At 38.9% G+C, this 23588-nt stretch overlaps 1 protein-coding gene across 6 annotated transcripts in view; it reads left to right on the plus strand.

Annotated features, from left to right (window-relative positions):
- DICER1 (dicer 1, ribonuclease III) overlaps positions 1-23588 on the plus strand; it is a 75068-nt gene that overhangs the window by 14661 nt on the left and 36819 nt on the right. Inside the window, exons 2-11 of one of the 6 annotated variants that reach the window (XM_088829873.1) lie at positions 7728-7791; positions 8836-8935; positions 9483-9510; positions 12714-12902; positions 13701-13863; positions 14846-14976; positions 18138-18272; positions 18722-18882; positions 20829-20997; positions 22532-23004. In XM_088829873.1, the coding sequence (XP_088685999.1) occupies positions 12759-12902; positions 13701-13863; positions 14846-14976; positions 18138-18272; positions 18722-18882; positions 20829-20997; positions 22532-23004 (1376 nt within the window). In that variant the 5' untranslated portion in view covers positions 7728-7791; positions 8836-8935; positions 9483-9510; positions 12714-12758. Of the gene's footprint in view, positions 1-7727; positions 7792-8835; positions 8936-9482; positions 9511-12713; positions 12903-13700; positions 13864-14845; positions 14977-18137; positions 18273-18721; positions 18883-20828; positions 20998-22531; positions 23005-23588 lie in introns of those variants that run through there. The other 5 variants (XM_088829875.1, XM_088829874.1, XM_088829876.1 and 2 more) reach the window with 5 other exon arrangements.

Here is a 23588-nt window from a genome sequence, read left to right on the forward strand (position 1 = left end):
CGGAATTTTTCACAGTTTATTGTGATCCACACAGTCAAAGGCTTTGGCATAGTCAGTAAAGCAGAAATCGATGTTTTTCTGGAACTCTCTTGCTTTTTCATTTGACTTAGTAGGTAATGTGTACAGAGAGACTTTGAAACTTTCACCCAATAGATTTGTCAGCCTTTAATGATTCTTAATGAAGAGACTATATGTTGTCACCCTGCTTATTTAACTTATATGCAGAGTAATCATGCAAAATGCCAGGCTGGATGAATCACAAGCTGGAATCAAGATTGCCAGGGAAAATACAAATAACCTCAGATATGCAGATGATACCACTGTAATGGCAGAAAGTGAAGAGGAATTAAAGAACCTCTTGATGAGGGTGAAAGAGGAGAGGGTAAAAGCAGGCTTGAAACTCAACAATAAAAAAACTTGCATGAGCTCATCTGGTCACATCAATTTAGTTCAGTTCAGTTGCTAAGTCCGACTCTTTGCGACCCCATGGACTGCAGCACACCAGGCCTCCCTGTCCATCACCGACTCCCAGAGTTTACTCAAACGTATGTCCATTGAGTTGGTGATGCCATCCAACCATCTCATCCTCTGACGTCCACTTCTCCTCCAGCCTTCAATCTTTCCCAACATCAGGGTCTTTTCAGATGAGTCAGTTCTTTGCATCAGATGGCCGAAGTATTGGAGTTTCAGCTTCAGCATCAGTCCTTCCAATGAACACCCAGGACTGATTTCCTTTAGGATGGACTGGTTGGATCTTCTTGCAGTCCATGGGACTCTCGAAAGTCTTCTCCAACACCGTAGTTCAAAAGCATCAATTCTTCAGCACTCAGCTTTCTTTATGGTCCAACTTTCACATCCATACTTGACTACTGGAAAACCATAGCTTTGACTCAGTGGAGCTTTGTTGGCAAAGTAATATCTCTGCTTTTTAATATGCTGTCTAGGTTGGTCATAACTTTTCTTCCAAGGAGCAAGCGTCTTTTAATTTTGTGGCTGCAGTCACCATCTGCAGTGATTTTGGAGCCCAAGAAAATAAAGTCTGTCACTGTTTCCATTCCTTCCCCATCTATTTGCCATGAAGTAATGGGCCCAGATGCCATGATCTTCGTTTTCAAATGTTGAGTTTTGAGCCAACTTTTTCAGTCTCCTTTTTCACTTTCATCAAGAGGCTCTGGTCCCATCACTTCATGACAAATAGAAGGAGAAAAAGTGGAAGGCAGTGGTTTTTGCAGTAGTTTTGTACAGATGTGAGAGTTGGACCATAAAGAAGGCTGAGTGCCAAAGAATTGATGATTTAAAATTATGGTGCCGGAGAAGACTCTTGAGAGTTCCTTGGACTGCAGGGAGATCAAACTGGTCAATCCCAAAGAAAATCAACCCTGAATATTCATTGGAAGGACTTGTTGAAGCTGAATCTCTAATACCTTGGCCATCTGAGATGAAGAGCCGACTCATTGGAAAAGACCATGATACTGGGAAAGATTGAAGGCAAAAGGAGAAGGAGGCGGCAGAGGATGAGATGGTTAGGTAGCATCACTCACTCAATGGATGTAAATTTGAGCAAACTCCAGGAGATAGTGGAGGACAGAGGAGTCTTGTGTGCTGCAGTCCGTGGGGTCGCAAAGAGTCGGACATGACATAGTGACTGCACAGCAACAGTGATTTTTGTCTTAATTACTAATGTGGTGGTTAAAAGTGGTTGTTTTTCTGTCGTTTTTCCCTGCATTTATTAGTTGACATTAAATAGTTTTGTCTGAATTTTGAACCTAATAAATTCTAAAATGAAACATTCATGAGAATTTTATAGATTGGGAGTTACATGAAAAGGACTAGGGTGGGACAATGGATATAGTTGGGTGATGTCAAAATTATCATTGTATGAATTGATGCATCTCTTGCTTTGATAGTTTCAGGTCAGCCCTGAACTATTCTTTGTTGGGGGAGAGGGCAAGGGTAGGAATATTAAACTTGTTGGAATCATCTGGGTTGTTTAAATCTTTTAAAAGTAGGACGTGTCTAAACTGAATTTTCTATTTGGCCACAAAAAAATGCAGGTTAATTTAGGTTTAGATCAATAAAGTTCATTTTCAACATAGAATTAATGAATGAAAATATTTTTATAGACATTGCCAGGTTTCCTCTATGTTAGTTGTGTGTGAGATTATCTTTCCTTTCAAAGGTCTTAGAATTTTGGGGGGAAGGAGCAATGGCAACAACATCTACTGTGGAGCAGATGTAATGAAGCCCTGGTTTGGGTGGTGTAGGGAGCCCCCACTGTGCTAAAAGAGAGGAGAGGGGAATGATGGGGGTTATTAGGGAAAGTTTGGGGGTGGGGAGGAGGGGTTGCAGCTCCAGAAATAGAGACTCATCCTTGGAGACTGTGGTACACCCGTGGTGGAGTCACGGGGAAGGCAGAGCGCATGCGTGGTTGTACGTGGCTGTGATGTGGGCTTTGCCTCTCGCCTGGAACTGTAGCACATTTGCTTCCTGACTCAGCACTGACTAAGCACTTGTTAAACTCAGCAGTTTCTTAGGCTCCTTTTGTCTCAGAACTGACCTCCCTTTAGTAGTGAGATCTTCGCTTTATGTAGTGTCTTAAAGCAGCCCGTTGGAGAGAACTGTGACCCTTTTTTTCCTCCTGGACATTCTAACATGGTGTAAAAGGAAAAATTGAATGACATTCTAGCACTTGTTTTTTATTGAGTGAAGTACAGAAACTTCAAACCAAATATTAACCTAAAAACTCACCTTGAAAGTTAGTGATGTATTAAATGTTCACCTCTCTGAAAACAAAATTGCAGAAGAAAGGTCATTATAGGTGACTTGAAGGGCAGTGGTGGGTATCTGTGGCATTTTGATGTGTTGGGATGTTGTCTTTTTAAGAAGTATTCCAGGTAAGTGCGCCATTGGCTGGCAGCCTAGAGTTACTTTCTATATGGAGATTTTGGTGGATGGAATTTGTTAAAATGATATTTGACCTGTATTCAACTTCAATTTTGGACAAATTTAATTTTAGGCATAATTACATTGAAATGTAAACATAATATGTTTATGTTACAGGTTTTAGAGAAATGCGGAAACTTGTTTGGTTCATAGAGTAGTGCAGGAAAAGAAAGCTGGTGAATTTGTGGTGTCAGTTATAGAAACTGGGGTAAATCATAAACCATATTTAATGGCTTAAGAACGGAGTCCTCCCCGCCAGTACTTAAGACAGAGTCATATATGTTTATTGTCTTCATCCTCAGTTTAAGACTTTGTTTAATTCTAAATGTAATAAAGTGTCCAAATTGTAGGAAATTTTAAAATACAGAAAAGCCTTAAGAAAAAAGAAATGACGTAGGGTAGTAATCCCATTCTCGATTTTGAGGGGAATTTTCTTTTCCTCTGTTCCTCCCTTCTTCCCTTTCTTCTTTTCTTTAATTTTTAACTTGAAGACACAACCAGATCTTCCTGTAAATAAAAAAATTTTTTTTTTCATTGAATCCCATAACATAAACATTTTTGTTTATTACACACTGTCATCTTTTTAATAGCTCAGTTGAACTGCACCATGTGAAGTGAGCCGTCTGTGGTTTACCAGAGCACTCCCTCATTTGTTGCTGCTGCTAAGTCACTTCAGTCGTGTCCAACTCTGTGTGACAGACATTTAGGTTTTCGGGAAGGTGGGAGGGGCACTTTTTGCCATTATAAATGATAATGCTGAGGAAGCATACCTGAATGTAGCTTGTGTTAATGTTGTAGGCTAGATTAAATATGCAGGGATTTCTAATTAATAATGATAGTTATGACAAAAGTGAAAATAGAAATATTCCTGTTGTTTTTTACCTAAGAGTAAAAATTACAGTGTTTAAATTCTTGAAATTATTATCCTTTTTTCTCTTTGTTCTCTCAGGCTTTGATTTGACCTTAGTCTTTTCATAATCTGTATTCACCAAATAATGGTTGGTAAATCCTTGAAATCTTTATTTCATGTACCATGGCTGTTTTGGATATTTCCTATCTTTTTGTTTTCTCTTTTCTTGCATTTTGTATTTTCCAAGCTTGTCTACTGAATGATAATGGTGAGGATGATTACTTGCCCAAGCATGTGAACCATTTCATTGCCTCAAAAACAGTTAAGTAATATTTTCAGTGAAGTTTGGGGAGCCAAACAGAAGGACCACGTAGTATTTTTTGGTTTTTGCTTTTAAAGAGAACTAGTGGGCAGAAAGCTGTTTAATTTTATTTTACATTATATACCATGCTTTGCGATTTATATTGATTTTCATTTTCTTGTAAATTCATAGTGACTAGTAGTTTGGAGTTTGGTTTTTCAAGTTCATCTGATTAAAAATACTGTATAAAATCTTGTATAGTTCTTCAACTTTGAGAATGCTTTTTTATACTGAATCTTAAGATTAATAAAACACTTTGGGTTCTTTGAAGTAGTTCCTTAAAGTTTTAAGAGTTCTATGAAAACAGTGGTTATAGATAGAGATGGGAGTGTGGCTTCTTTCAGTGCAGTCACTCAGTCGTGTCCGACTCTTTGCGACCCCACGGACTGCAGCACGCCAGGCCTCCCTGTCCATCACCAACTCCTGGAGCTTGCTCAAACTCATGTCCTTTGAGTCGGTGATGCCATCCAACCATAGCATCCTGTTGTCCCCTTTTCCTCCTGCCTTCAATCTTTCCCAGCATCAGGGTCTTTTCCAGTGAGTCAGTTCTTTGCATCAGGTGGCCAAAGTATTGGAGCTTCAATTTCAGCGTCAGTCCTTCCAATGAATATTCAGGACTGATTTCCTTTAGGATTGACTGGTTGGATCTCCTTGCAGTCCAAGGGACTCTCAAGAGTCTTCTCCAACACCACAGTTCAAAAGCATCAATTCTTTGGCGCTCAGCTTTCTTTATAGTCCAACTGGCATATCCATACATGACCACTGGAAAAACCATAGCCTTGACTAAACTGACCTTTGTTGGCAAAGTAATGTTGATGACTCTGCTTTTTAACATGCTGTCTAGGTTGGTCATAGCTTTTCTTCCATGGAGCACGCGTCTTTTAATTTTGTGACTGCAGTCACCATCTGCAGTGATTTTGGAGCCCAAGAAAATAAAGTTTGTCACCTGTTTCCATTGTTTCCCCGTCTATTTGCCGTGAAGTGATGGGACCGGATGCCAGGATCTTCATTTTTCGAATGTTGAGTTTTAAGTCAGTTCTTCCCTCTCCTCTTTCACTTTGATCAAGAGGCCCTTTAGTTCCTCTTTGCTTTCTGCCATAAGGGTGGTGTCATCTGCATTTACGGGTAAGCAGTTTTTCTCTACCAAGGTTAATATACATTTAATTACTTAACCCTCATATTAGTCCAGTGTTCTATTTTATAGGAGGGAAACAAACTTAGAGAGAGTGGTGGGGTTGGATGATCTTCCTGACACAGATGGTCATCTGCTAGCATTCAGATGATTTTAATAAAATATTCTTAGAAAACACTGCTTTCTACATCCCCAGACGCCTCACCCAGTGTCCCCGCCTTATCAGAGGGCCTCCGTGAGGAGGGAGTGACCGTATGCCCCAAAGTATTAAGAAGGGAGCTCATTGCCTTTACTTATGAGTTAGCTTAAAACAGCTGACACTCTTTCTCCTCTAACTTTAATTTCAAAAAGGGAGGTTGGTAGGAGTTGTTTGTAAACACTTTGGATCCTCCCTGTGTGCAGATTCCCTTTTTTAGGGATAAGAGGAGGTGTTTGCCAACTTCTTCCAGATCTTTCTTCATTTTGAAAACCGTTCTCTCCAATGCCATCAGGCAGCATAGTTTAGGATTTCTTTACTGTTTTAAATTTTAAGACAGGGGTTTTGTTATTTATCATGTATACCGCTTGCGAGTTGAACTTTTTTTTTTTTTTAAGCTGATGCTGGGGAAATATAATTAAAAACGACCTCCTCCCAACCAGAAAATCTTTTCCAAAAACGTAGGAGGGGAGGAAACAATTTTACTGAGTAAGCATTAAACCAGAAGGTGATGTGTATCTAGGCTATCAACTAAAGAGATTGCAAACATAGAAGTCTTATTCTTTTGTATAGCTAAGTGGTTACAACATTTTACATCCGTGTTTTCAAGATAAAATTTCTAGTTCTCTCGTATCTTTACAACTGGAGGTAGGTTTTGCAATTTGGAGTCAGTTGACAAATTAGGCCATCCTGGAAAACTGGGAGATTTTGGGGATATCTTTCCTGGTGGTTACGTAGCTTAAGGAAACATTCCTGAGAGGCAAGACTGGCTAGAGGCTTACTGAGCTTTCAGGAAGATTCAGGTACAGCAGAGGAGGACTGAAAAAGAGTTCTGAAAAAGAGGGAGGCGGAAGGGATGCCTTCCCCTTTGTTTTCAAATGGGAGAATTAAGCCACTTATTTTTAATTTGTGCTTATGTCAGCAACGTGTATTCTAAACGGTTATTTTATATCCACAGCCAGGGATGCTTTTAGCATTTAGGCTTGGTTGGATTTAAAATTAATGTCTTGGATCTCCATAGCATAGTTGTCACTAGGGACTGAAAGCTCGTCAAGACTTTTTTAGTTTTATCTGTTAGCTTCCAGAAGTACTTTTGTGTCTTAATGTCACAGTATTGATACCTTGTGTATTTTCTTTTGTTCACTCTGGGACTTCATGATAGTTGCGCATTTGGGGCTTCATGAGTGTAGAGATGAAATCTGGACAGTGATATTCGTAAAGTTAATAGTATCAGACTCTGCTACATAATGAATGAGTTGGAAGTTTTCTGTTACCAGTTTTGAAAATACGCAGCAGGAAGCTCTAGATGCCTTTAAGACTAGGAGGGTTTAGCCATTGTTACAGCCTTTGTCTGAAAGAGTACAGCTATATACGGGATTTAGATGCTAATTAGATTAAGTTTGTTGGTTTATACAAGAACTTGACTGAGCCTGTGGTCTGTGGCAGGTCATTTGCAGAGTTATCTTAAAGATCCCTATCAAACATTTTTTTTTGTGGATAATTTAAATCATGATCATCAATTAAAATTAGAAAACTTGACCTATTAGCTGTGTAGTATTAACATAAATTATCACTGTGCTTAGCATGTTAACTTTCTAATGTATCTTTATACAGAATTGTTGAGGGAAGTAGTTTGGATAACTCAACAGTAATTTTGTAATAGTGGAGTTGCATTGAATTTTCAAGGGTTATCAGCTTATTATTTTGGTGTTTCTAGAATAGAGGTGAATATTAATTGAAAAGATATCTAATGTGACATATCAGGCCAAGTTGGTGTTATTGAATTTGCATCATATTAGGTGGCAGTGTAGAATGGAATTAAAAGTCAAAGCATGAGGTAGTTTTAGAAAACATAAACTGACTCCTTAGAAGAGGGGTTATAAGTTCATGAAAGCATCATATTGACTTAGTGTAGTCTTTTAAGTATTTTTAAAATCAAGATTTTACTGGGGGAAAAGGTAATTTACTTCCAGGAATTCTCCCTTATATATCTGATTGGATTGTGCTAACAGCTTTTACAATTTTTCAATTGTAATAGAACATAATAAATACTAATTTTAAAAGGCAACTCTTTCATACATATACTGTTTTCTTGACTCCCAATAAATAAATACAAGAATTGTTTTTATCAGAGATCTTATTCAAATAAGTAAATTATGAAAATCTTGTCAAGTAGGAAATTTCTTAAAGTTGTTTTTTAAAAATGAGTTGTATGTTCTAAAATATTCTCTCTGATTGCTTTTAGGTTACCTAGGGTATGAATTAATACAGACTTGGAAACTGAAAGAACTTAGAATCAGCATTTTGAGGTAAATATGTAAATACTAAAGTAGTGTTAAGGTTCCCCCATTCTGCTTTGTTAACTTATTACAAAACCAATTTGTGTATGAAATGAGAAAGTTTAACCTCTACATGAATGTCCTTTAAACTGCTATAGACTAGACCAGATGCAAATAAGTGAGAAGAGACCACTGCCAATTCATTTTTTCCTGAGCCTGTGGTAATAGAGGCGTTGAAGTTAAGGAGCATAAATTAAATCTGGTACCAGATCTAAGAAAATCAACGTTTGTTAATTGAATTAAGCTTTTCACGTCAATGCTTTATGCTTCCTTTTTGATATCTAGTCTCTTTAAGGATTATTTGGGACCACCCTTAACTTTAAATTTCTCCACAGTATTAACATTCTTGAACTGTCTTCCTGAATTCTTTTATTCATAAATGAACTTAATGAAAGTTTATAGTTAGATTAATTGTTCTTTAAGATCATGTTTTAAATTTTCTTTGAGAAATTTAAATTGCTGATAAGACTTCATACATGTGGTGAAGACTTACCACCAGCTGATTTGGATTACTCAGACAAGTACCTCTTCTGGTGACCTTCTGTACTTCTCTTGTATATATGAATTTAGGAAATAACACATCTGGGCTGCAGTCCACGGGGTCGCAGAGAGTCAGACATGACTGAAAAGCTGTGTGCACACGCGCGCACACACACAGACATTTATTTATTTATTTTTCCATTTCCCTAGTCACTCTCTTTAGAATTTGATGTACTTTGATTTTGTTGTATTCGTTTTAAGATCTTTCCTCGAACTTTTCTATAACCCCACCTCCTGCCTGCCCCTGTTCTCTGGAAATTAGGCATGCTGTTGTTACAGCTCATTCTCTTGTTCTTTGTTTTAGAATAAGACTTAGTATCCTAAAATAACCCAGATGTCTTTTGTTTAAAGTTTAATACAAAATAATGGCCTTTTATTCAACTTTTCATATCAATGGGACTTTCTTGTAGATGTGTTTATATTCAGTTTAAGTACAAGAATCTTAAACTTGGCTATCTTTGCCTTTATTTTTAGAGCAGAAGCTTGGGTATGCTGTGATTTCCAATAAACTGCTATCACAATGTCAAAATGCAGTTCAGACAGCAGCAACACCGAGATCTCAAACATTAAGACGGTAAATCTGGGCTTTATCCGATGTGGGAAAAGGAAGAGAGTTTATTCACGTGTCTTACTAAGTTATTTCTAAACGAATCATCCAAAGCTATGAAAGTCTCACCGCTTTCATGAGTGTTAATTGTTAAAATCTGTGATCGGAAAATAGTCACGTGGATTATCCTGTTGGCTCTGCTGAGGCGATTAACTATAGTCAGTTAATCTATGAAACTCTAGAACTTTTACTTACCAGTAGGGATTCAGAGCTTTTCATTAAGGCCAAGTTAAGAGAGAGAGCGACTGAACTGAAATGAACTGAAGAGAGAGAGAAAAAAAAAATCTATTTAAACATGACAAAGAAAGTAAAAATGGGCAAAATTATAGGCTTTTTTAGTTTTCACATTATTGGATTACTTGTTGAGTTTTCAATGTTGGGTTTGCTTTCCCCAAATAGATAGTATATTACTGGGGCCAGTCACTGTGCTAAGTGAATGAAAATTAGTTTAAATATTGTGACCTAACGGGAATGTAATGGGAGGGTTCAATTCCTGTTCTCCATTTCCTTGCAGATTTTCTCTCCTGTATCCGCCCTTCAGGGTGAGTAGGAGTGGGGTGGGTGTGCATTTCCAAACCAAGTACTGTAGAAATATCTTTTAAGCTGTCTGTGCTTCTGTTCTGTATGTTATTGTGTAAACATTCATGAGTCTCTGATTGAGTTCATCACATTTTTATTTAGGTGTATATATATATGACACACGTATGGAAATTTAAGAGCTGCAGAGAACGAGTGTGCCAGTCAGTGAATGAGCCGTGTCCGTGTGTGTCTCTTAGAACATGTGCCGTGTGACATAGCTAATAAAGGGGAAAGACACGCTGTGTGAGGGCATTTGTCACGCACACAGGCAGTGTCTTCACTCTGCAAACCCGTGTGGTCTGTTTGTTATGTCTGGGGTGTGATCTGGTTTGGTAGGCAACAGGAGTATGTGTGAGATACATGTGTGGGAGATCCTGGTCTCATGGGTCATATTTAACTATTTACTTTTAAAAACTCTCTATTTGGAAGTGATCTCAGACTTACAGAGAAAAATAAGACTAGGACAAAGACTGTGTGCTTTGCCTACTGCTCCGTCTGCTTTATCAGTCACACCCATTCTCTCTATTTCTGTGTGGTTTCTGGTTCTGAACCGTTTGAGAGTAAGTTGCATGCATTCTGGCCCTTTTCTTCCTAAATACGTCTGTGCGTTTGCCAAGAATAAGGATGCTCCCCTACGTAATCATGGTGCAGCCATTGCCTCAGTGAGTGTAACAGTGCATTGTTGACAGCCTTATTGCTGGACTCTGTAACGGCCCTTACAGCCTTTGTTCTGTAACAGGAAGGGGTCTAGTCTGAGATCAGTTACTGCGTTTAGTTGTCATTTCTACAGTCGTCTTTAATTTAGAACATTTTTAGTTTCTCTTTGTATTTTATGATACTGATAATTTTGAAGACTATCATGTGCCCTTAAAACAATAGAGCATCACTGTATTTTTTAGACTATTCTAAGCCTATTCTAAACATAGATTTTATTTTTTAGACTACTTTTATATAGTCTATAATAAACTTTTAAGTATTTATAAATAGGTTTTTTAACACTTTTCTAAAAATAGAACATTCATTTATGTGTTAGACTATTTTCTGGCTCTGTCATTAACTGTATATACCACTGACAGTGGTAAGAATGGGGGTTCCTGGAGGTGGAGGAAGTGTGTTTGAGGATTTACCCTCTTTTCTCCTTTGAAAATTTCCAGCCACCAGCAGGATTTGGGCTTTTTTCCTGATCCCTCCACCATTTATTTGTTTGCTCTTGGATTAACATTTGGCTTGGGTGGAAAGTGAAGTATCAGGCTTAAATAATCCTGCCAGTGAGTGGCCTCGGGTAGTGAAGGAGAACTACAGTTGTCCCTCGGTGCCCGCGGTGAATGGTTCCAGGATCCTCTGATGCCCAAATTCCTGGATGCTCATGTCCCTTGCATAGTACAGTTGACCATCTGCATCCATGGATTCATCCGGCCAAGGATAGATTGACCTGTGGAAGTGGAACCTGCGGATAAGGAGCACTGTATGGAGATACCCCAAGAATGGGTTGCCGTGTGGGAAGTGCCTGCAGGTCTCAGCCTTGGGCCTTCAGCATGGCCTGCTGGGTCTCAGGCTGTTAGGTAAAATAGCCTTCCACTTCAGGTTCTTTGCAGCTGGGCTGAGCAAGAAGCTTGAATGATCATCCCGAGACTGTTCATCCTGTGGGCCTGCAGAACTGAGAGAAGTGAATGCTGAGTTACTGTAAGAGAGGTAGAAGGAATGGCTGTTGGGACTTTGGTTCAGTAGAGAGCGAGCTATTATTTTTCGTGGAAAATGTAGTTCTGTTTGACCCTGGCAAAAGAAGGACTTGATAGTTTTTCTTAGTGTACTCTGGAACACTCTGCTTGCCTTCTTCCTCTGAGAGGGCCACTGAGAATGGCCGTGCTCTCTGGTCCACGGACACACCGCCTTGCTGAGACCTGAGGCCCTGTGGCCATTTACTGGAGGTTCTGCTTTTATTCACTGGATGTTGGATTCTTGTCAGCTGAATTAAGCTCTGAAATCAAAATTTTGGTGTTAAGCCTATGCATATGAGACTACTCTCAAGGCTTCTTGGTGGATTAGACACAACAGTTTAAGTCACTGTGTTGTACCATGGTTATAAATTTAACAGGTCAGGAGATTCAAAGTTTTTGTTGTCAGGGAACAAAGAGTGGGGATTCTTTCTTTCCAGTTTCATAGAGTAATAACAGTGAACACTGCAAAACAGTACGAGGGGAAATTCCCTTCTACAGGGCAAGTCAGTTCTGTGCCGATGGACTTTCTCATAGAGATTTGAAACCGTAACACTTTATCTGCAGGTTAGGAAGTTTAAAAAGCCGGAATTTGTGTTTTATCCTTTTACATAATCAAATTTATCTTTGGGGAAGAGTATGTGAAATACAGCAGAGTGCTTCGACACCGTGAAGTAGCTCTCATTTCACAAAATGGTTTTGCCTTGTTTTAATTTATCTAGGATATGCAAAAGTTTTAAAGATACTTATGTAAATAGTCGATCAGCCGTGCAGTTGTGATAGGGTGTCAGTTAAGAAAAATGACCTTCTTCTATGTTTATGGTCCTTTGATAAAATGACCAAATGTTGGCGGCATTTGACTCCTTCCTGTGTGTACGCGGTGTGGAGTGCCTTCCTTTCATACAGCTTTCTCATTATTTTATGAATAATAGCATCGTAGAATTTACAAATGTTTGAAATATATTTACATGTTTTGTATATAAACACATTTATTTTAAAGAGCATCATAGTATACAAATTTTCTTTTAAAGGTATTTTATGGACATGGTTCTGTGTCAGTAAATGTAGGTCTGTATTATCTTAATGGATTTTAAGTTTTCCACTTTAAGACTAGGCCATAATTTACTTAGATAAATTTCGATTAATTCATTTTAAGGTTATTTCTTGCTCTTAAGTAATAATGTGACAATAAATATTCATGTGTTTACATCTTTATGCATCTGCCTAATCCTTTCAGGCAGGTTTCTGGGTATAGAATTGCTGGGTTGGCGAGTGTAGAATGCTTGACTTTTAAAACAGATCCTCTTAGATCAAGAAAAAGCTAAAACAGTTATAGGAGGAATTTGAAAAAGCCCATAGGAATGATATTCTGATGTTTCTCTTGTTTCTGTGCTCTCTTTTGTTTTTAACCCTGCATGGTTGTGTAATGGTATTCTTTTTCCCTTTTGTAGTAAGCTGTGCTAGAACAAAAATGCAATGAAAGAAACACTGGATGAATGAAAAGCCCTGCTTTGCAACCCCTCAGCATGGCAGGCCTGCAGCTCATGACCCCTGCTTCCTCACCAATGGGTCCTTTCTTTGGACTGCCATGGCAACAAGAAGCAATTCATGATAACATTTATACGCCAAGAAAATATCAGGTACTAATGAGAAGACTAATACTGGAGCATTTTCACTAAAATGGAATAAATGAGCGTATAGTCGACACAACTTCTGTAAAGCTCCTTTACCTTTCTAAGCTTTCCTCTTCTGATTAATTTTCTCATTCCAAATACTTTTGTTCTTAATAGTCATTTTCTTTTCTAACATCTGCTGGGTAATTGATTTGATAGTTTTATTGATGAAATTTCTTACCTTTTTTGCCCTGTGAAAACCTCACTGTTCCTGAGTCTCTATTTGGGTGTGTCTGTCCTCATGATATGGGTAGGAATCGAGATGGGTTTGAACAAACCCATCAGAACTATGGTTATAGTCCTTTTTTATTTTTTTTTAAAGAAACTATATTTTGTTACAGTTGGTCTAAAGTGGTAAATAAGAGTAGATTAGTATAATAAGCAGTAGTAAAATCATTAATTTTCTTCTTTACTTTGACTTTGCTAATGAATTTTAAATAACCACTTATTTTCCATTAAGCTATAGTGTTTCAGTTGTTCATATCATTCTAGAAAAGTTTCTGTCCCTGTGAAAATGAGTTTTAAAGAAATTGTAAATGCCATGTCAGCACATTTATACAGCATAGCTGTGTGTAACCGGCATTTTAATGCCTTTGATTATTATTATTATATAAACATGTAGAAGGTAAGCTTTTTGAAAGGGCAAATTTATTGGAGGAAGATTTTAGAAACGGTAGAATTTTCTGAATTGAAGCAAAATTCAGTTTTTAAAATTCTGTACTTGGATAAGAAGTGTGTAATCTTTTTTCCCCACTGTATTTCTAGGTTGAACTGCTTGAAGCAGCTCTGGATCATAATACCATAGTCTGTTTAAACACTGGCTCAGGGAAGACGTTTATTGCAGTACTACTCACTAAAGAGCTGTCTTATCAGATCAGGGGAGACTTCAACAGAAATGGCAAAAGGACGGTGTTCTTGGTCAACTCTGGTAATAAAGCACTATTTTATCAAATTGTGTGGAGGAAATTGGATGAGATCTTATGGTTAAGCAGATTTGCTCTTGGGGTATAAAGTGAAAGTCTTGAAAGTAGAGAGAGGTTGATGAATAATGTGCTTGTTGAAGCAGAAATATCATTCTGTCTTATTTCTTAACTTGAAGTAGTATTTCTCTTAAATGATAGTCATCTTATTTCATAGATGTTAAACGTTAGCTTTCTTCTTAAATGGAACCGCATTTAATTCTGGCTCTGCATTTCTTTTGAAGGATTCCTTTTGGAATATAATCTGATCTCAGTAGTTAGTTATTTTGTTTTTAATGTTTTAGTTTCACAAAATGTACCATAAGGAGCTTGATTATAGGTAACTTTTTGATTTATGATTTTGCTATACCAGTTGTGGAAAGAAAGTCAGAGACTTTTTGAAAGTTAGATATTCAGTAAGAGTTTAAAGTATAGGTTTTTATGTATTTGAGGTTATGTATTAAGATAAAAAGTACAAAATGTGAATATAAACAGCTCAAGTACTAATATAACCATGTCACTCCTCTCCTTTTTTTCTTTTCTTTTTAGATTGTTTCAGCATGTGATGTTCTCATGTGCTTTAAATATATATCAGTCTGTGTCATTTCTTGGTGATACAATCTGATTTTATCGAAGAAAGCAGGAGGGGTGGATCTGGAATAGTTCCCTTTCTAGCCTAGAAATTATGTTCTTAGATTGGGGAAAGTCACCTTAAAGAAGGAAGGTGATCTAAGACTTTGTAAAGTGAGTGACAGAGAGGCAGGGTGGTGAGTATAAGAAGCATATTTTGGAGATAACTGTGAAAGTATGATTTTAAGTTGGCTATGTAAAAAATTGGTGGTTAGATATATAATGATAAGGATTTCCCTTAGCTGTTTAATCAGTAGTCGTCCAGAGAGCCATTTAGGGAAGAGTTCTTGTATTTACATGGAATATTTTACTTGTAATCAGCAAACCAGGTTGCTCAACAAGTGTCAGCTGTCAGAACTCACTCAGATCTCAAGGTCGGGGAATACTCAAACCTAGAAGTAAGTGCGTCTTGGACAAAAGAGAAATGGAACCAAGAGTTTACTAAACACCAGGTAAGACTCATAAAGAAATTTCACTTAATGAATCTGTTCAAGTCCCTGGTTTATAAGATGACCTGAAGCCTTCGTTATGTGAATTAGGTTTGAAGACTCTACTTTCCTGTACTTTGTCAGCCTAGAAACTACCCCTCATGCATTTCCTTATTATAATCTTATCCTAAATCCAAATAAGCTACTCCTTTGTGTTGCTGTTACTGAATAGAAAAGAAACAGCTTTACAGTATGATTTTTTGTTTAAAAAATGCAAATTCCTATGATCTAGTTCCATCTTGCAGATAACTTGCTTTCAGAAAGTTCACTCTTGAGTTAAATGCCTTGACATTTCTTGGTTGAGATCTTAGTATCTTTGATGGGGACTCCCTGTAGCTTGGCTTCCCTTGTGGCTCAGCTGGTAATGAACCTGCTTGAAATGAGGGAGACCTGGGTTTGATCCCTTTGTTGGGAAGATCCCCCTGGAGAAGGAAAAGTTTACCCACTCCAGTAATCTGGCCTGGAGAATGCCATAGACTGTGTATAGTCCATGGGGTTGCAAAGAGTCAGACACGACTGAGTAACTTTCACTTCTTGTAAACTAGACGTTTTCATGTTACCAGCTTGTGCTGAGGGCCTTTGACGTGTTGATGAATATGAAATGGTTAAGAGATGTTTCCTAATTGACCTCAAGCAGTCCCTGGCCTGGTAGTATGTCTTACGTATTGGGTTAAGCTCTCTTAATAAACAGGGATCAAGACCATCCCCATGGAAAAGAAATGCAAAAAAGCAAAATGGCTGTCTGGGGAGGCCTTACAAATAGCTGTGAAAAGAAGAGAAGTGAAAAGCAAAGGAGAAAAGGAGAGATATAAGCATCTGAATGCAGAGTTCCAAAGAATAGCAAGGAGAGATAAGAAAGCCTTCCTCAGCGATCAGTGCAAAGAAATAGAGGAAAACAACAGAATAGGAAAGACTAGAGATCTCTTCAAGAAAATTAGAGATACCAAGGAAACATTTCATGCAAAGATGGGCTCGATAAAGGACAGAAATGGTATGGACCTAACAGAAGCAGAAGATATTAAGAAGAGGTGGCACGAATACACAGAAGATCTGTACAAAAAAGATCTTCACGACCCAGATAATTACGATGGTGTGATCACTGAACTAAAGCCATACATCTTGGAATGTGAAGTCAAGTGGGCCTTAGAAAGCATCACTACGAACAAAGCTAGTGGAGGTGATGGAATTCCAGTTGAGCTATTTCAAATCTTGAAAGATGATGCTGTGAAAGTGCTGCACTCAATATGCCAGCAAATTTGGAAAACTCAGCAGTGGCCACAGGACTGGAAAAGGTCAGTTTTCATTCCAATCCCAAGGAAGGGCAATGCCAAAGAATGCTCAAACTACTGTCTACGGGGTCACACAGAGTCGGACACGACTGAAGTGACTTAGCAGCAGCAGTAGCAGCAGCACACGCTAGTAAAGTCATGCTCAAAATTCTCCGAGCCAGGCTTCAGAAAGTACGTGAACCGTGAACTCCCAGATGTTCAAGCTGGTTTTAGAAAAGGCAGAGGCACCAGAGATCAAAATGCCAACATCTGCTGGATCATGGAGAAAGCAAGAGAGTTCCAGAAAAACATCTATTTCTGCTTCATTGACTATGCCAAAGCCTTTGACTGTGTGGATCACAATAAACTTTAGAACATTCTGAAAGAGATGGGAATCCAGACCACCTGACCTGCCTCTTGAGAAACCTATATGCAGGTCAGGAAGCAACAGTTAGAACTGGACATGGAACAACAGACTGGTTCCAAATAGGAAAAGGAGTACATCAAGGCTGTATATTGTCACCCTGCTTATTTAACTTGTATGCAGAGTACATCATGAGGAACGCTGGGCTGGAAGAAGCACAAGCTGGAATCAAGATTGCCGGCAGAAATATCAATAACCTCAGATATGCAGATGACACCACCCTTATGGCAGAAAGTGAAGAGGAACTCAGAAGCCTCTTGATGAAAGTGAAAGAGGAGAGTGAAAAAGTTGGCTTAAAGCTCAACATTCAGAAAACTAAGATCATGGCATCCAGTCCCATCCCTTCATGGGAAATAGATGGGGAAACAGTGGAAACAGTGTCAGACTTTATTTTTTTGGGCTCCAAAATCACTGCAGATGGTGATTGCAGCCATGAAATTAAAAGACGCTTACTCCTTGGAAGGAAAGTTATGACCAACCTAGACAGCATATTAAAAAGCAGAGACATTACTTTGCCAACCAAGGTCCATCTAGTCAAGGCTATGGTTTTTCCCGTGGTCATGTATGGATGTGAGAGTTGGACTGTGAAGAAAGCTGATCGCCGAAGAATTGATGCTTTTGAACTGTGGTGCTGGAGAAGACTCTTGAGAGTCCCTTGGACTGCAAGGAGATCCAACCAGTCCATTCTAAAGGAGATCAATCCTGGGTGTTCATTGGAAGGACTGATGCTAAAGCTGAAACTCCAATACTTTGACCACCTCATGCGAATAGTTGACTCACTAGAAAAGACTCTGATGCTGGGAGGGACTGGGGGCAGGAGGAGAAGGGGACAACAGAGAATGAGATGGCTGGATGGCATCACCGACTCGATGGAGGTGAGTTTGAGTGAACTCCCGGAGTTGGTGATGGACAGGGAGGCCTGGCGTGCTGTGATTCATGGAGTTGCAGAGTCGGACACGATTGAGCGACTGAACTGAACTGAATAACGCATTTAAAATCCACAGAATGATAAGCCATTAAAAAAACTAAGGAGTCCGTGTCTTCTTCCAGAAAACCTTGTCAACTTGACAGGAAAAATTTGTGTGAATTGTTTTGTGATCTGATAAAACTGACAGGTCTCATCAGTCAAATTATGAGGAACCTGAAAACCTGAAGTAGATTGAGTAGATTTATCATAAAAACGTGGTCTCCATTGTCAGTATTTTTTTTCTTGTCTCTTTCCATGTTTTCCTTGTTTTACATCTTGATTCTCAAGAGTATGAGCTTTCATATATTGAGAATTTTTGTTGTAATTTTGTTGCTGTTGTTGTAATTTTTAATGATGAGTTTCTTAAACCTCACCTGAAATACAGTGGTTCCCTAATCTGACTTCATAGAAGTATATCCAGGCAGGTGAATGGCATGTTTGTATACTGATAGCAGTTTTATTTTAGGTTCTCGTTATGACTTGCTATGTCGCCTTGAATGTTTTGAAAAATGGTTACTTATCACTGTCAGACATTAACCTTTTGGTGTTTGATGAGTGTCATCTTGCAATCCTAGACCACCCCTACCGAGAAATTATGAAGGTAAGTTTTTAGATTTTATCAGTGTTAATAATGCAGGTCAGATTACTGAGTAAAAGCAGTGTTTTTATATACCAAAAGCAATATTCGTTACCACTTTTGGGAACTTGGTTTCAGTGTAGAAATGAATGACTGAATATTAAACTGATGTTCATTTAAATCTGTAATTTATAATATTAATACATTTATAACTTCTAAATCTATAATAAAAGTTTAAACAATAAAAATCAATAAATTATATGATTTATCACAAGTGAATTGCATAATCTATCATAGCATATTTAAATGTTCCTTTTTGATAAATTGATCTTTTAAGTAAGCTACAGTAAATTCCGTAAGCGATCATTTTGGTATTTGTTAGGTCTTTTTGACATGTTTAATCAGGATGCTGTCTCTTTGGTTGGGGCTTTGCAAAATGAAGTCCTTACTGTCAGTCTCTTTTGTTACATTAGCTTTGTGAAAATTGTCCATCGTGTCCTCGTATTTTGGGACTAACTGCTTCCATCTTAAATGGGAAATGTGATCCAGAGGAATTGGAAGAAAAGATTCAGAAACTGGAGAAAATTCTTAAGAGTAATGCTGAAACTGCAACCGACTTGGTGGTCTTAGACAGGTAAGCACTTAGGATCAACTAGGCTTCAGTGAAACCTGCTGGGATGGTTTTAGGCCTTTGGTTCCATACTCCCTTGGAAGACCTCAGAATTCCTTATCAGGACAGTCATCTTCAGGTGCAGTAATTGAACCTTGTTTCCAGAAAGCGAAACAGATGGCGGTGGTTTACCCTTAGGAGGGAATGTTGCATACACGTGGGCCCAGCCTCTCTGCTTATGTTGATGAGGGCGGGAACTCAGGAGATCTGTGTCCTTTTCGTCAGTGTGTGTGTTTTTCTGTTCTGACCCAGACATCCCACATGATGGTTTGAAAGAATGTTAATTTATTCACAGAATTCAGTATTTTACAGTCTGATTGAAAATAATGGGAAACACCCTCTGATTTTGAAAATGGGTGTGGGTTTGTGACCTGTTTCTAGGTTTGTCTCTCTTTGAGGAGGTTGCTCTTTTGAGTTTCATTGAAACATATAACACAGCCTTTGTAATCTAAGTTGGTAGAAGGGAGCCTTTATAAATTAGGTTTTTAAATTACAATGACTAATTCAGTTCATATTAAATTATCCTTATATCTTTGTTAGGTACAGCCTTTAACAAGGTTAAGGATTACCAAGTGGTGGTCTTGAAACAGTTACGCTAGAGAAGACTTATTTCTCAGATTGTGAAGTTAAGTCACACTTGGGTTTTGAGGACTGGCCCCACTACTGTGTGACTTCAAGTGAGTCACCTATTGTCCCTGAGCCTGTGAAATGGCATTACCAGTGGTGTCAGGGGACTCTAGGGTGATCAGTTACATTGACATGAAAACACCTTGCAGTGTATCTGTCACTTGGTAGGAATTTGGAAAGAGTTCTCTCTTTGAAATGAGAAGAAAAGGTAACATTTAGATTCATGGAAGTTAGGATCCAGATGTGATATGAAATACAAATCTGATGTCATTTAAGGTGTTTAGGTAAAAAACTGATAGATATTCTACTGCGTTTGGCATTACTTAGCTTTCAAAATCTAACTCTTATAAATTCTAGTTGGGAGTTATGAACACTGTCATTATTAAATACATCTTTAATGTATTTCTTTTCCTTAATTACTACATGTGCTTTTAGGATTGTATGTGCTGTTGTCATATGAAAGGCAGGAAAGATCCAAGGAATGATACTGTTGTGATTGATTGAAATGTTGGGGAGCTTTTCTTAAGAGGACACGTTAAATTATGACTCAGCCGTAAAAAGGAACACATTTGAATCAGGTCTAGTGAGGTGTATGAACCTAGAGCCTGATAATACAGAGTGAAGTAAGTCAGAAAGAGAAAAGCAGATACCATATATTAACGCATATATACGGAATCTAGAAAAAGGATTCCTGATGAACCTTTCTGCAGGGCAAGAAGAGAGACTCAGATGGGGAACACATAGAGAAGACTTGTGGACTCAGCGTGGGAAGGAGAGGGTGGGAGGAACTGAGAGAGCAGCACCGAAGCGTACACATTACCATACGTAAAGGAGGTGGTGGCAGCTGCCCTGTAACACTGGAGCTCTCCCCACTGCTCTGACACCCTGGGGCTGGGGGTGGGGGAGGTTCAGGAGGGAGGGGCCGTGTGTGTGCTTGTGGCTGATGCGTGTTGTTGTGTGGCGGAGGTCAGCACAGTATTGTAAAACAGTTATCCTCCAGTTAAATTAAAAGAAAGATTTATTTTAAAACCAAAGTAAAATGGAGAAAGTTGACATTTGCAAATGCTAAATGTTTCAAGTAGTTTGGAAATAGATACATTTAATGACACAGTACAGATAGAAGTGGGTACAACTTGAGGAAGGCTTGTTGTGAGCCTGTGTGTTCTTCCAGTAGTTACACAGCTGAAAAGAGGGAGTTTCTTTTTTGGTTTGGATATGTAATGGATGGTAATGCTGTAGTGAATTTATCATGGTGTTGACAACTTCTGTTTCTGATGTTAAAGATACACTTCTCAGCCATGTGAGATTGTGGTAGACTGTGGACCGTTTACTGACAGAAGTGGGCTTTATGAAAGACTGCTGATGGAGTTAGAAGAAGCACTTAATTTTATCAACGACTGTAACATATCTGTACATTCAAAAGAAAGAGATTCTACTTTAATTTCTAAACAGGTAAGCGTATACAAAGTAAGTACAGAGTATATTAAAAGGCTTCGATACATTTTTAATCTTGAAATGAATTCTGTTTTAATGAGGCTGTTTTATATACAGTTTAGTTTAAGGCCTTACCTTCTTGTATCTTTGGACATTTTTCATTGAGTGTATCATATTGGGTTGATACACTGTTGTTACTGTTACCTGACAGACATTTCTGTTGTTAAGTATAGACCTCCCTGGTTTAAGGTGTCATGATTGTTTGAATATAAGAAGTGAGTCCCAGTTTTTTTTTCTTAGTTAGATTTCTTTGTATGTAACTGGACATGAGCCCATCATCTCCGAGTAGGACAGCTTTGAGAAGCGATTCCTTAGGACAGTGGTCCTCAAAGTGTGGACCCTGGACGAGCAGCATTAGCTTCCCTCTGGAACTTTCTTGACATGCGCATGAGAGGCCCCACCCTTGACCTGCTGAATCTGAAGCTCTGGGGTGGGAGCAAGCTGTCTGAGATTTGAAGCCCTTCAGTGAATCCTGTTGCTGTTAAAACTTGAGAACCATTGTCCCAGGACAATTTTTCAGTTGTCCCAGCCAGCTATGAGTGTTACTACCTTGTTGAATCGAATTCTTAATTCTCTCTTGCTAATTTCTCTGAGCAGCAATGCCCAGACTAAGTTCAGCACCTGTCTTCTCATTAAGTCCATGTTCAACCCCGTGGGTCTTTTATTTGTCTACAGAACTGGCAATTACAGCCTAACTATGGATTTACATTCCAGGCTGAGGTAGGGTTGTAAGTTGTGGCACTCTGGGGCACAGATACAGTCCAAGGAAAATCGTCTTGCTTTTCTTTGATACCTAAAATAAAATGATATATTCTGCTGCATATGCACACACACTTACATATTCTGCTATGTAGTTCCTTGCATAGTTACCTGGAAGTAAATGACTTAGTTGTACTTCTGACCACAGCTCTGAGGTTGCTTTATTAATCGTGTACAGTTGCATCTTTTAATTTCTGTCATTTGATTATTTTCACTGGGGAGAACAGAAGGGTGGTTCTGGGCATCTGTATGAAAAAGTAGAGCTTGGAAAGACTACTGACCCCTCGGTCCTACCTTTTAAGGAATGAACCCCAGTGTTGATGTTCAGTTCAGTTCAGTCGCTCAGTCATGTCCGACTCTCTGCGACCCCATGAATCACAGCACGCCAGGCCTCCCTGTCCATCACCAACTCCCGGAGCTTGCTCAAACTCATGTCCATTGAGTCGGTGATGCCATCCAGCCATCTCATTCTCTGTCGTCCCCTTCTCCTCCACCCCCAATCCTTCCCAGCATCAGAGTCTTTTCCAGTGAGTCAACTCGTCGCATGAGGTGGCCAAAGTATTGGAGTTTCAGCTTTAGCATCAGTCCTTCCAATGAACACCCGGGATTGATATTAGTGGGGTAAATTTATTTTGAAGGGGCAGATTGAAGACAACTTAAATCCCAGTTGGTCTCCACATGAAGGTACTGCAAGAGTATTGTTTTGCATTGGAGTCTGTACCTTTTTTTGTAGATACTCTCAGACTGCCGTGCGGTTTTGGTCGTCCTGGGACCCTGGTGTGCTGATAAAGTAGCTGGAATGATGGTCAGAGAGCTACAGAAATACATCAAACATGAGCAAGAGGAGCTGCCCCGGAAGTTCCTGTTGTTTGCGGACACTTTCCTACGGAAAATCCACGCCCTGTGTGAAGAGCACTTCTCACCTGCCTCCCTTGACCTGAAGTTTGTCACTCCTAAAGTGATAAAGCTGCTCGAGATCCTGCGCAAGTACAAACCATACGAACGGCAGCAGTTTGAAAGCGTGGAGTGGTATAATAATAGGAACCAGGACAATTACGTGTCCTGGAGTGATTCTGAGGACGACGAGGAAGACGAAGAGATTGAAGAGAAAGAAAAGCCAGAGACAAATTTTCCTTCTCCGTTTACCAATATTTTGTGTGGAATTATTTTTGTGGAGAGAAGATACACAGCTGTGGTCTTAAACAGGTAACTCTCTGAGATTAACATTTTCTCCCCCTGGTAGAACAGGCAGCTTTTTGTTCTATGAAGTGATACATTGTAATAGCTTTAAGAGCTGGGCAGAAGGCTTAGGAAATAGTCCTTCACTTGGCAGCATCGTCAGAACTCATGTGTAACGCTATCCTGGGATCGGCAGGATGTTTATACATACAATCCTTGACTGAGCTTCCTAAAGGATGCTAATCTTTTCTAATCCATCTGAAATCGAGTGCAAGTACAGAAAAATTAAGTTGACATTAAAGTAAACTTGTTCGGTATTCAGTTGTTAGATTTAGTTCAGATATTTATTAACCTGTGACTCTGATATGTTAGTGGAGAAGGAAATGGCAACCGAGTCCAGGATTCTTGCCTGGGAAATCCCATGGACAGAGGAGCCTGGCGGGCTGCAGTCCACAGGGTCACAAAGAGTCAGACGCGACTGAGCATACACACACATTATGTGTTAGGTGTGGTTTTGAGCATTTCACAACATGCTTTCTCCTTCAGGTGATCTTAGGATAAATTGTATCAGGATATTGCTGCGGCTAATTTTTCTGTGTTAGCTTTTTTTC

This window comes from Moschus berezovskii, chromosome 21 (assembly GCF_049115385.1).
Source record: "Moschus berezovskii isolate FMDL1 chromosome 21, NW_MosBer_1.0, whole genome shotgun sequence".
Taxonomy (NCBI): Eukaryota; Metazoa; Chordata; class Mammalia; order Artiodactyla; family Moschidae; genus Moschus; species Moschus berezovskii.